Source organism: Asterias rubens, chromosome 7 (genome assembly GCF_902459465.1).
Source record: "Asterias rubens chromosome 7, eAstRub1.3, whole genome shotgun sequence".
Taxonomy (NCBI): Eukaryota; Metazoa; Echinodermata; class Asteroidea; order Forcipulatida; family Asteriidae; genus Asterias; species Asterias rubens.
Genome location: NC_047068.1, coordinates 13,650,347 through 13,665,225, shown reverse-complemented (window position 1 = coordinate 13,665,225; position 14,879 = coordinate 13,650,347). Strand labels below are relative to the sequence as shown.

Below are 14,879 nucleotides of genomic sequence, written 5' to 3'. Positions count from 1 at the left end.
TTGATGCTTGATTTCGAGACCTCAAATTCTAAATCTGAGGTCTCGTAATCAAATTAGTGGAAAATTACTTATTTCTCGAAAACTACATTACTTCAGAGGGAGGCGTTTCTCACAATGTTTCTCTACTACCAACCTCTCTCCCTTACTCGTTACCAAGTAAGGTTTTATGCCAATAATTACTTTGAGTAATTACCAATGGTGTCCAGTGTCTTTAAGCTGTGAATTTCATTCCATTACCAGTAGCAAAACCTGCTTTTTGTCCCAACATCAAGCCCCTTGCATAGCCGAGCTCATCAGACATTTCTGCCGAAAATCCTGTTTACAAAACCTTGTGTTCAATGTCCAGTCCATGAGCCTATCCTGTCTCCCATTTTTTTCATATAAATATACACAAAGAAATGGACCCCAAATTGTGGATGGCATTTTGCAGAGGTGCATTCCACATCTGAATTTCTTGCTGATTTTGACCCCCCCCCCCCCAAAAAAAAAAAAAAAAAAAAAACGCTCCAAAAGCCAAGAGACCAAATCCCACCACGCGATTATTTATAATAAATATGCAACATGCGTTTATAATCTCTCCCTGAAATAAAACCACAATATATTTCCCACTTCGTACTGATCACCCTTAGACCTACATGTACCCAACACCAATAAAAACCTCTATCATGGCAACAAGTATATGATTCTTATACACAGTCCCTCTGTATGATACACCTAGTATTTATCTATCGCATTTAATAATATGTTATCGCACAAGACTTGACCAAGTTAGATTTTCCTCAAAGCGGTCAAAACCCAAAGGTAATCCAACAGCTGCAAAACACAGTGCAGAAACCCAGAAAGTGCAGCCATCTTGCAGAACTGGAACAAGATGGCGCACAAACTGATTTAAAGGCACTGGTCACTATGGTATACCGGTCACTATTGGTAATTACTCCAAACAATTGCTAGTATAAAAACTTACTTGGTATCAAGCAATGGAGAGCTGTTGATAGTATAAAACATGGCTCCCTCTGAAGTGATGTAGTTTTTAAGAAAGAGGTAATTTCTCACTCAAATATTTAAAGACTGAAGGCCTGAAGCTTTTTATTAGGCATCTGAAAGCACAGAACCGTGTGCAACTCCGATGACCAATTGAGCCCAAATTTTCACAGGTTTGTTGTATGCATATGTTGGGACATACCAAGTGAGAATACTGGTCTTTAACAGTTACCAAACATGTCCAACGTCTTTAATTTCTGTCATGTGCATTGTGCAAGCGGGCAGCAGGGCCAAGATGACACAATGGATTTAGTCCACAATTAAAATTCAGACTTGAGTCAAGTCTACCTTGCCACCAGCTATACAATGTTACCCTTGGTTATATTTCAAATAAACTAAATACACCTTTCATACATGTTTCAGATTAACCTTTTAATTTCTAAACACCCCAAATTATTATATGCCACATTTCGTAATACTTTCTTTCTAAATAACAAAACAGCACACAAGAAATATAACAATGTATTTTCTACATACTTACACACATACCCATAGGTTGGTTATACCTCTCAACTAAAACTAGCTACCATTCGACACCCTACAGATAAAATATCTATAAATTATATTATTTTAATATGATTTGTACATTTCATTCACAGATTTCTCCCTCTTTGGCAAATGTGCATATTTTATCAAAGCAAATTAAGAACTCAAAATTTAATAGGGAATCTTATTCATTGCCAAAATGTGAACACACCCGTCAACTACACGGGTGTACGGTAAAGACTAAGATTGTGACCATGTTATAATAGATGTAACATTCTTCATGAGGACTGGTTTAATAATCAACAGATCCATTACAACCCACCCACCATCTCAACAGCCAAGTAACTGCGCCCCTGGGTGGTAACCTAAAGGTTGCACTAGTCTCTGATTCGCAAACCGTTCACTGAACAAAACTAAATCACACGGCCAAGAAGCATTCGAGAAAATGGTGCCGACTCGTCATATACCAGTTCACTAAGCCAAAATTTTGTAAGTGGACATAGCAATTTGTACACACAGTTGGACAGCGTGGTTACGTGTTTGAAATAACAAGTGCTTCCTCTAGTATCTATATGACTTTATGCCACAGCAACACTCTAAATGCACACCGCAACGATGCAAATAACGAAAAGTTGTGTTCATTCTGGGAATCAAACGTGCCAACTTTTTTAAGGTGAGCTGTCGTTGGGATTGGCCAATGCTTCAATGGTGGAGCTTAATGGATCTCCTTTGAGACCGTTGGATGTTTTTAATCAGACTACATTGTATCTTAATTACACAGGCTGCATACATCACACAGTTAACCATAGTAACATAATTACATCATTCACAATAACGCTGCATGCTAACAGTCTATACAGTTGTCATTGCAGTTTTAAGTACATTGTAGGTAGTCATGTGATCTAAACTACATCATTAAAACTAAACATGAATTTCCACAGTAGATGGGTTTTTTTTCAGCAGCTCCCTTGGTCTCAAACAAGTTGTGTTTCCTAATCTGGCCTTGGCTGTCTGGAAAATAGGTGACCAAAGTTACTGTCAATTTAAAAACATGGCATTAAAATACTGTTCACAGTCAAATGACACCAAAATGGTTCCCAAAAGAAATTCAGACAGATATGCTAACAGTGAAGGATGTGGTCCCAGCCTAGTTCCCCTCCCCCCTCCCAGACAGCTGACTGTATACTGGGTGTGGTTCCAGCCTAGTCCCCCGCCCTCCCAGACAGTTGACAGTCCAGGGCATGTTGACCACCTCTATCCCACAAAAGACGCCATATACTCTACTACAGCACTAATCTAATGCCACAAAGCCCTAAGGTACCAAGTCAGTGCGTACTATAGTGAAACGATTGAATCAGACTATTTCCTGAGAAGGAGGTTGCTCACTTCCTCTTTCCCATACTTACAACTATGTACAGTACATACATTTATATCAAAGATAACCTACTGTACATATATTACACAAGTCTGGATAATTCTAACAAAAACATCCTATTTAGTCTATTAGTTAAACCACTTGGGCCACCCTGTTCTCTTAACACATTCATATTTACACGTGTGTTCCAAACTTTATATCCATAAGAACTTTTTTAACAAACGATATTTTTGTTTCCTGTACCAAATTGTGTTGGTTAGGTAAAACATTTTTTCTGGAAATTGTTTACAAAGTGCAAGCCGAGAAATAAAGCAAAAAATAATCAGGATAGGAATATTAAGGTATTCTTACATGCTTAAGAATTCAGATTTGACAAAATATTTCAGTAAAGTCTTGGATTCTGGTTTGTAAACCATGCAGACAAACAGCGAACTTTTTGAATTTTTCCTTTTGCTTGGTTGCCTCCAAAGTTGTCTGAAAGCGATACGCTGCGTGACAAGGCCTTAAAGTTTGTAAATAGAACAAAAAGTCCAGTGGATACAAACTCTGCCCTTCAACAAATAAATAAACAACTAAACATAACATTTGTAGTTTTACTTTGGATACAAACTGCAAACCTAATCTCCAGTAATCAAAATATATAAATCCTAAAAGACTTGATATTACCACTTGGATCCAACAGTATCAATATTCAAACTGTCCAATTTGAAATGGAGTAATTATTTTTATCAATTTTTTAAATTTTATCAACTAATAATTATTTCAGATTTGCTGGAACAATTAGACACAAAATTATTTCAAAAAATTCAAAAACTTCCAACATTTTGAGAAATATTTGATATTATTTCAAAAATATGGTTTTAAGTACAGTTTGTGAGCCATAATAAGTAGATATACATTGAGGTTTTAGAGTAACAAAATCGCAACAAACGGTTTATGTTTGTCCTGTAATATGAACGGACAAAATAAGTACATTGTTAAACCCTGATACTTTGGGAAACCTTGTGGAAAAAAAATGTATAAGTTAACTTACCGTTTCAAAGTCTGCATTTTTAGTTTTGGTTCTTTAAAGCGGAAAACTTCAATGCCATACAGGTGCATTCGATAAGTTGTTTTCATTCTGTAAAGTTCTTTGACAAAACAAAAACCACATGAATAACATTCAATGATATTACATGAAGGCAAGGCCATGGCCTCCGTTGACCCTGGTCTTTGTATCTGTAGCTGCCCCTAAGTCTTGGCCTTAGTGCCCCTTCAACATATTCCCACAGACGTTCATATTAAAGCGTCCACATTCAGGTTGAAATTCCATGCTTTTATTTAAATCATTGTCGTTAGAGATTGTAAAAAGGTGGTCTCCTCATGTGCCAGACTGACTCCCCCCCCCCTCCCCAGGGAATTCCATTTTAGAGGAGGTACAGACTCTCTACATTATCATAAAACTATAAGTTTAGGTATAAACTGGGCTGTATCTCTACACCTTTGATATAACAATGTTGGCCTCAGTGACACAGGGTGAGTACCCTAATGCTGGACTGCCACCAAGTCCCGTTGGTGTAGGATAGACTACGCCCTCACATCACATAACAATCCATAATTTACATGGCAAAGAGAAATCAATGCCAACCAAAACTTCATGATAAGACATCACAGGCTTGCTTTATAAACACAGTGGCAAACAAGTGGCACACGCTTAATTCAAACTAAAAACCCTGTCTAAAACTCATCATCGGAACTCAGAAGCCCAGACTTCTCATTCTGACTAGACTTGCTGGGGAATCTTGGTATTCTAGGTCCCACGCCTCCTCCTCCTCCTCCGCCCTTCGCGTTGATACTCCCCTTGACTCCGGGGTTCTTGTGGTTGTTTGACTCGATATCGTCCTTGGTTCCTTGCTGCATGTAGGTCTGATAGGCAGGAGAGAAGTTGTGAATGGTGTCTTGGAACATGTCTCTGGGGTTCACTGTATCCTTCAAGTTGGAGGAAATGCTCTGGACAAGAATACAATGTCAAACAAATTTTTAGTATTTTTGTTAAAACAAACAAAATTTTAGAGTTTGTTGCTAAATGTTAACTGTGTCCAGCATTAAGTTATTTATTCATGTATTTATTTATTTATTTATATATTGGCCAAACCAATAGTGGAAGAGCCGCCAATTACAGGAAAAGGATAATAATATACAAAAATATTCACATAGCCTATTATGTATGCATGTAATTAACAAGAAATACGAAAAATATTTTTGGAAAGAAAATGATGAACAAGAAATCTAAAAAACATCTTTGGAAAGATAATCATTAACAAAAAAATCTAAAAAACATCTTTGGAAAAAAAAAAAAAAAAAAAAAAAAAAAAAAATAAGCATGCACAAAATAAAACTGTGAAAATAGTTAAAATTCTAATTTGAACTTAGAACGGAGTATACAGTGCTTAATAATCGGTGTACGGGTCAAAAACAAATAATAAATTATGTTCTTTATCCCATCCCTGATGCAACTTTGTATATACTCAGCGCCTTGAGTACCTTGTTTGGTAGATACGTGCGCTATATAAGACGTCAATATTGTTATTAAACCTCTCCGTTGCCCGCTGCAAAAACATAGGATTCGAACTTCCTCTGTCCACCGACAAGCTCAGTGGTCTAGTGGTAAGACGTCTACCTAGTCAAGTAATGCAATGGTCTTGTGTTCGAATCCCATCCAAATGATTTGCCTGTGGATCTTGTTCACAGAACTCACGAAAGCACCGAGTACACAGTGCATAATACACATCAGTGTATGTAAACAACAAATTTCATTGGTTATTAAATATAATATATGCAAAACTACCAAGAGAGATACAAAAAAAATTTTTTTCTTTTTTTTTTAATTTCAGCTGAATGCAGTGTCTACTTGCTGAGAAAACAGGAACAAAAATGTATTTTTACAAGAACGTTGAATCCATTAACATTTAGCGAGGTGACAGAAGGTGTATCAACCATATCTCTGGCAACAGTACTCACGAAATGGACACGAGTTGTTCCTCAAATGGTTTGGGGTGAAAAATATATCCGCACCATATTACTTTGATAGGAATCATTTCTAAAAACAGTTTATATACCATCAACAGCTGCAATGCTTTTCACCAAGAAAGTTTGTATGGCTGTAAATTGTTTGAGTATTAACCCTTCTGTGACCCTAACACTGGAGTGCCTACACTAGACCTTTATCATGCTGACTCCATCTTGGTCATGTTCCTCATATTGAATAACAATAATAAATGCTAATAATCATTTTGAAAATAGGAACCAGACTATTTTTTTCTTCCAGCCTCGGTTTGGTAACATTGATATCAATGGGAGAAATTTAAGATTGCTGCGCAGTTGATAAAGGTCTATAGTTTACCTGCATGGTAGATGCTCTAGCTCCCTCTGGTCCATCAGACAGCAGTGTACACTGTTCATATGTTGAGTACGGGAAAGCTAGGTGCAGTCCAATTGCAGCAAAGAACATCTCCACACAGACCAGGAAATTCTGGTAGCCAGCTGAGACCGTACCGGCCTGCACCGTCTCCCCTGCCCCTTCTACTTCCAGGGGTTTGATGGCACCGCCCACTTCCAGAATAGCGAGAAGAACACCTACAAAACAACATCCATTTTTATTACACTTACGACTAACCTTATTTTCATCTGCAGTATTATCCGCAGTTAAAGCAATTGGACACTTTCGGTGTCCAAGGCCCACACTTCATGTATCACAACTTTTATATAAAATAACAAACCTGTGAAAATTTAGGCTCAATTGGTAATCGGAGTCGGGAGAAAATAACGGGAAAACCCACCCTTGTTTCCGCACGTTTCGCCGTGTCATGACATGTGTTCAAAATAAATCCGTAATTCTCACTATCGAGAATTGATATTGTTTTAATGTTTTCCCTAAAAGTATAGCATTTCATGGAATAATATTTCAAGAGAAGTCTTTCACCATTACCTTCTGTAAACCCTGTAAGCTATTTGTAAATCTGTGAACTTTTAATTTTTTTTCTATACCAAAAGTGTCCAATGGCTTTAATTACAGAGATTGAATTGTGTGCCATTCTCCTGAAGACGATCAGAGCATACTGATCGAAACGTTGAGTTGTCAACCACCAGTCCTTCTCAGAACCAACACTACTCCAAAGAGATTTTCACACAGCACTAGTGGCTTTTTCATACACAATATCAACCTCTACCCTCGCCGGTACCCATTTATACCCCTGGGTGAAAAGGAGCGATCAGTAGTAAAGTATCTTGCTCAAAGACACACGTGTCATGACCGGGATTCAAACCCACACTCTGGATACCATTTCATGGGTTAGCAGGGAATGTTGGCTTGTACCTGTGCGTACTCCACGCTACTAGGCATTCTACGCTTACACAGTTAGCGTTGCAAGTAAATTCAGTGGTAAGCAGAGCCATGAAATTGGGACTAGAACCTTGACTGGATGCTCTCAATCACGCAGCCATGACACCTGAAGTAATTCTGTAGCACTCACCTTGCCAGAAAGAGACAAAAATGATGGACTTGACCATGAAGAATTTGGGCACTGGTCTGAAGGAGCTGAGCAGATCCCGGGTGGCAAAGTAGAAGAGGAACATGGCGTACAGGGCAAGACTGACCGAGATATTATAGATGATGGTAATGTACAGGTAACCATCACCTACACTGTACATAGGAAAAACAATGGCATCAATGTTAATGTATACAAAACAGTACAGTTTCTAAAAAGCAAAAAGAAGATGTCAAAAGAGAATTTACTTATGGACAATTCCTTAGTGCATACTGTGTAAGTCACATTACACTGAGCACAGGAGTAAACATTTTGAACACTATTTTCTTACCTGGAATCGCTGGATGTGTGGAGATTATTTGCAATTTACCTCCAAATGATAAACTTGCTCAAGTTTAAAAGACATCATTCCCAAAGCAATTTCCACTTTATGTGGTCAATTACTACAAGAGTAACCATGGAAACATCCATTGAAAGTAAGGGTGGGTAACTATTAATGGTTAGAATAGTTTAAATGTCCGTATTATTATTATAAATAATAAAAATAATCACTTATTTCTAAATACACCATTTTACATAAAATCTCAAAACGCAACAAAATACACAGTAAACCAGTGAATCAGGAGACAAAATGGTACACTAAGTTTTCATGGAATAAAAAAGGCACACAATGAAGAAGTAAAAACACACAATCGCTAAAACACCTGGTTAAGCTCTGTTCATATTTCCTGCGAATGCGATTGTGATATGAACTTTGACGTCACAAATTTGCAATGAAATTCACACTAAGTTGAGTTGTGCTCAACACTCTTGCGAATATCACAGCAAAAGAGGGGTTGTGACGTCAAACTCACATCGAATTCACATCGCATTCGCATTCACCGGAAGTATGAACCAGGCTTTATACATTACAAATTGCACAAACACATTGGAGTCATTGGAAAGTGTGAATAAATTTGCATATTTAAACTTTGCTACTCATACATGAATAAGGCTATATATAATTCCAGGAGTGAGAAACATTCCTGACAAAAAGATCTAAAATAGGATCAAAATTTCAGGAGGCTGGCCTATTAATACTTCAATGAGGTAATGGATGGGAGAGCCTCCATGTCCCCTGGTCATTGCCCTGGTGCCCTTAAAATGCTCTGGCAGTAGAACTTTGCAATTCCCTCGTAGGGTGCCCTTCACTATAAGGACACAATGCCTTGGTGCCATTGCCCTTTCAAAAAGAAAAAGGCATACAGGCCTGCCTACATGTAGAAGACACTCATCTCCTTTACTATAAATGTGAACTTACGCGAAGTTTCCATCGGAGTATTTGCCGAACGGTAGCAGGATAAGTGTTATAAGGACCATGATGGGCTTGATGAAGCAGAACTGCAGAGTGGACTGTTTACAGAAGCGAAGGAAGCCAATGGAATAGGTTCTGCCATGTAGACAGCAGGTACAACAGAACCAACTGGTGGGTCTAAGGAAGATCATAATAGATGGAAATATTAAAATCAATGCAGGTAAATTATCGAAATCCTCTCGCCTCACTACTGGTTTTTTTTTTTACAAGATTTGGTAAGAGGGTGACCAAATTTACTTAACTAGGTTTGACCAAAGCCCGGTTCATACTTCACTTGAATTGTGAAAGCCAAGCAGATTTCCTTGCATCACATTGGGAAAAAAACACATACCTCATTTGCTTGATGTGTATAGCTAGCTACCGGGCAACCTCGGTAGTCTAGTTGGTAAGACACTGCTATAGAATTGCAAGGGTCGTGGGTTCGACGCCCACTTGAGTAATATGCCTGTGAAATTTTTACACAGGACTCGCGAAAGCACTGAGTATACAGTGCTAACACACATCGGTGTATGGGTAAACAAAAATTAACATACTGTACCTCATTGTTTATGTCTCTTATGCTTCTTATTCGCTTTCGCATGAAGTATGAACCCAGCTTAAATGCACTTAATTGCTCAAAATAATTGTTTGCTTAAAAACTTACTTGGTGCCTGAAGCCTTTTAGTAGGCATCTGTAAGAACACAAATTTGTGCAACAAGGGTATTTTTTGTATTTATTAGTATCTTGCAACTTCAATGACAATTGAGTCAAACTTTTCACAGACTTGTTATTTTTATGATGGGATACACCAAGTGAGAATACTGGTCTTTGACAATTACCAAAGGTGTCCAGTGCCTTTAATAGGAGACTTACATAATAGCTTTGCCTCTAATCTCCGACATGATTGAACTCTCTCCACCCAGGTACTCATAGCAAAGGCTCAAAAAGTTGTAGATTACAAAAGCTGCAAGGCAAACAAAACAAGACATCATTAAGTTAATGAGGATTGTATAATAGAGTATTAAGGGGTGTCTGCTGCTAATCACAGGATTCAAACTGGCATCTCATTACCAGGAATGTTCAGTGGTATAGTGGTTTAGATTTCTGCTTAATTGTTTCCTTGCACCAATGTCACATGGGATTTTATAACACCCCAAATATTCTGCCTTTTATAAGTTTAGAGTGTGTCGCATGATATGTCTTAGTTATACTAGAAACGGCGGCCGTGTGATAGTGCATTGTTTGCCGTGTGATAGTCCGACCCGTGTGATAGTCCGAAGACTATCACACGGCGTGCAGTACCCAGACGACTTTTTACCCACCTCAAACCCAATCAGTTGTGCATCTGTGTATCTGAAATGCGTGTACGGACATTACGCGTATGAGGATGATAAATAGTCTGTTAGGGTGTTATAAAACAAATATTGACTACTTCGAGTGCTATGGTTAAAACTACGACTCCCGAGGTGATCCCCGGAGCGTTCTATTTTCCCGAGGCGCAGCGTAGGGAAAATAGAACGGTATGGGGATCACCGAGTATAATACTGTCTGCCCACATTCCACATGCCTCAAATTAACCCACAGCACCCACAGCAATTGCCTTAAAGGGTCTAGGTACTTTTTGGAACCCAAAACACAATGTCCACAGATTTACATTAATTTAAACAGTTTGAAGATAATGATAGTAGAAAGCTTCCCTTAAAATATTACTTGCTGTTATTGTTCTGTAGTTTTTGAGAAATGAGTAAAACCATGTCACGAAAATTGTTTAAAAGTACTGTACATGTACACTATGAATACAGTATCTGTCTAGCATGTTTCGTGCAGACAAAGTTTGTTAAAAATATAACTTTAAGGCGCTGAACACTATTGGTAATTACTCAAAATGTTGATAATACAAAACATTGTGAGAAACGGCTCCCTCTGAAGTAACATAGTTTTCGAGAAAGAAGTAATTTTCCACGAGTTTGATTTCGAAACCTCAGAATTTGATTTTGAGGTCCCGAAATCAAGCATCTGAAAGCACAACTTCGTGTGACAAGGGTGTTTTTTCTTTCATATTATCTTGCAACTTCGACTGCCAATTGAGTTCAAATTTTCACAGGTTTGATATTTATGCATATGTTGAGATACATCAAGTGAGAAGACTGGTCTTTGACAATTACCAATAGTGTCCAATGTCTTTAAACAGCCACAACCATTCAATAATATTTAAACAAAAGCTCAAGATTGAGTCAACACTCTTTTATTTACATTCATAAATACTACCTTTCCCGTAAAAACATCCAAAAACATTTAACAGTTAAGAACAAATCCGAAAGTGTAGCTTCAGCTTGCTATGACTTTGTGTTGAATTTTTTTCTACGTTGAGCGTTACATGTAAATAGCTCCTCATGCACGCAATGCTTATAATTCAAATTACAAATTTCATGCTGTGAAATTTGCACAATATGCACATTAACCTGATGGCGCCCTCTTTTGACTGATTATCCTCAAGCAATGTTTAAAAACTCATCACCTTGTATTTAAACATGGCCACATGATCTCCTCTCGAACAGTCAGAATGGAAAAACTCTTACAAAAAAACCTATAAGAATCTTAATAGGAATCTTATAGGAATCAAAGAAGTGATAACAAATCTATAGGAATTCTATAGGAATCCATACTACTTAAATCCTAAAGGATTCTATAGGTATTTCGCCTATAGATAGGACTTTTTTGTACGTTTCATTTTTTACTTTTTGTGCTATTTAGGGGGAAAAGTTGTTGCTGTCTTTCGATCTTACGGGGATTATATTTAGAGTTTTTTAAGGCCTACTTATAATGTGTGATACAGAAGAATTCTATTGATTTCATTTTCCCTACCTTATATGGAGACCGAGAACGAAACAGAAAAGGGAACAGAAATAGTAGTCTCCATAGAGATTTCTAAAAACCGTGGTGCTCCACAAAATATTGTGTGTACAAAGTCTATGGAAGGTTCTTAATTACAGGGACAGGGGAAAGAACAAAGGATGTCTCCACAGGGATGCACAAAAATAGAATACCTAGTGTGTTTTATTTTGTGTGCGTTTTTTGAAGGCCTCATAGCAGCTAAATATAGGCTGGATGTTCTAAACAGTATGGTTTGTAATAAATAATTCTTCAACCATGTACATCAAAATAACACCATGAATATTAATGGCTAGAGTAATTATTGACGACCAAAATAAAAAAAACTCCATTTCAACAGTCCATCTTTAAATAGTGAGCATAATTGGATTCAGTTCCCGGTTTAAGTCATTCAACCGATCAGGTAAATGCTACGCACAATCCAAACACCACAGTACGCAGATTCTGTTCGAGTCCCTGTGCACAGCCAGGAGCTAACCCGTTTATTAAATTGTACCTCATGTACACACAGCGCTATGTGAGGTGAAAGTGAGGTGTACGTGTATTGTCAATCTGTCCGTTATGCAAACCCATAGTCCCAACATTGATTTCAATTCCACCAGTAAGTGTGTACACTGTGATCGATACGGAAAACATTCATGAAAAAAAAAAATCGCTCGTGGGGTTACGGGTAGACCGTCTGTCCATTCTTCTTGTTATCAGAACATAGTGGAATTTTCATCATTGCTGCCATTCATGACCAAAGTTTACAACAGTATTGTAATCAAACATCAAACAGTGTACCATTACATGCCTTCATGATATTTGTAAGAAAGTTAATGAAATTAAAATGATTTAATTTCTCCAAAATACATGTCTAGTCCATTCCTTTTTGACATGTTTGTATTTGTTGTCTGCTTAAGCACAAAACATGCTAAGCACAACAAAACAATGCTTACCAGAATAGGTGTCTTGCCATAACTGAGGACTTCCCTTGTTCTCCAATGTTTGGACTTATTTTCTTTTTGGCATGGTTTTGTACATATGAGAGTGAAGATGTTCTTGCTATATACACAAATGTTACATGCATGTTATAATCCCAGATCCTAAATTAGTTAAAGGAACTGACACCCGTTGCCTTGGATCGGACGAGTTGGTCTATAAAAAGCGTTTGTAACCTATTGTTATAAAATGCATATGATTGGAAAGATGTTTTAAAAGAAGAATACAATGATCCACATAAATTTGCCTCGAAATTGCGTGGTTTTCCTTTTACTTTGTGAACTAACACGGTCGGCCATTTATGGGAGTCAACTCCCATAAATGGCCGACCGTGTTAGTCGACGAGGTAAAAGGAAAACCGTGCAATTAAAGGCATGTTTGTGTGGATCATTGTATTCTACTTTCACAACATCTTTCTAACCATATGCATTTTATAACAAACGGTTACAAACGCTTTTCAAAGACCAACTCGACCGATCCAAGGCAACGTGTTCCTTTAAAGTCCTCGGTTTGAACATTGAATGTGTAGACATGTTCACATGCACCTGGGTACATACGTACCTGTGTACAATGCTGTATGCATAAAACATGTACTGGTGGCTCCAAACATACTGTGCAAGTCTTGCACGTATTTGAAGTTTCAGGACCAAGGGTGTCCCAACCATATTGAGTTGTACTTGTGTGTGATTCTTTTTTGTAAAATAACCTAGCTTAAAATAGTTTATGGCAATACAAATTATAGTAATTAACCCATTTCACCTGACGTCATCATCAGAAAAATCTTGAATGCGCCATACTGGTGGGCAATTTCACTGTGCGTTTTCATTTATAACTCTATGCATAGAGTATGCTGTGCGTTATGCAGTGAAGTGCGCATTTAATGCGACGTGGCGTTAATACACGCAAACATAACTTGCCCACCAACATGGTGAGCGTGGCACCAGTCGCCGCGTGTGACGCGCGTGCAAGGGGTCAATAGGCAAGTAAAATCTAGCCATGGAATAAATTTAACAAGTCAAGAAAGAAAACCTGAGGAGAAGACTGACTTGAACTCCGTTTCTGATTACTTTTAAGAATGTTGCCCAACTTGCGTTCATGTCATCACTAACCTTATGTAATGATTGCACAAATTCTAGACGTTATTTGCAAATCAGGTTTCTAAAAAATAACATCCCTCATCCTAACTTAAATTTTGTTTCAATGATAATTTGAACAAATTTCTTACGAGTACTACATAAAAATTGCAGTTAAATTGTGTTCAAACAGACAAAGAAGACTGCAAACAAAATCTCACAAAGATGATGAACCCTTGCTTTGATCAAGTAACACAAATTTACAAACTCCTCCAATTCAGGCCTTCAATCTGGTACATCCTGCTACAATAGATCCTAACCATCTTATACGTAAATTGCACATCGCCCTTATTATTGCACTGACACTACTGGTGAGGCAGAGCATATGGGAACATCGTGGCGTTTTGTATAGGGCTGTTGGTGGCGTGATGCACATTTGTTCGTCTGTCTAGTGCAAACCTCTGGCCACTTTGCCAACTGATAGTGTTTGTATGCATGCGTTAATGCAATTAGTATTTTTTTTTTATGAAGTCTCAGATTTCAGATAATTATTATTTGGTTTATGAAAGTTATTGCACTCGTACTCCTTAAAAATGGAGGTGTAGAATGAGACAACTTGACTTTTTAGACATCTGGAAAACTAAGTAAGAATTGAAGAAGCTTCTGTCCTCATATTTCTTAAATAAAGGACTGTATTGCTGTTCGGTTCTTGTGCACAATTGTACAATATGGAGTGACTTCACATAAATCGTAGCGCTCTAATAATTTTTTGACACTTCACATCAGCAAATTGTTTCTGTTTGTTATGCTGTGACCATAGCAACAGACCATATGCCACCACTGACTTTTGCGTCACAATTAACAATACCACTATCAGGAGAAACCAAACCAGATGTCCTTCCAATCTACACAAGTGCCCACTGCATTGTAATGAATACAGATGTACATTACAGCTCAGTTCCCTTTTTTATCCACAATGTGCACTACAATACACCCACATAGAACATGTGCAAGAAATTGTTATTGTTACAAAAAATTACTTTTAACAATAATGCAGACATGCAAATCTGTTTTTGCAGAAAAGAAAAAAAAACATTTGTTCTTCACCCAAACGCCGATCAAATTAATGAAAACATTGCCATGTCTCGAATTTTGGGGGAAAAAATCCACA

The 14,879-nt window shown here is 37.6% G+C and overlaps 1 protein-coding gene across 1 annotated transcript in view; it reads right to left on the bottom strand.

Moving 5' to 3' along the window:
* Positions 1–1,398: 1,398 nt before the first annotated feature.
* The window catches only part of LOC117292581 (transmembrane protein 184B-like), a 30,144-nt gene continuing 16,663 nt past the window's right edge, over positions 1,399–14,879 (bottom strand). Inside the window, exons 3-7 of the mRNA XM_033774689.1 lie at positions 9,636–9,726; positions 8,729–8,899; positions 7,414–7,583; positions 6,285–6,517; positions 1,399–4,891 (exon numbers count right to left, since the gene is read on the bottom strand). Of these exons, the coding sequence (XP_033630580.1) occupies positions 4,619–4,891; positions 6,285–6,517; positions 7,414–7,583; positions 8,729–8,899; positions 9,636–9,726 (938 nt within the window). The 3' untranslated portion in view covers positions 1,399–4,618. The remainder of the gene's footprint in view (positions 4,892–6,284; positions 6,518–7,413; positions 7,584–8,728; positions 8,900–9,635; positions 9,727–14,879) is intronic.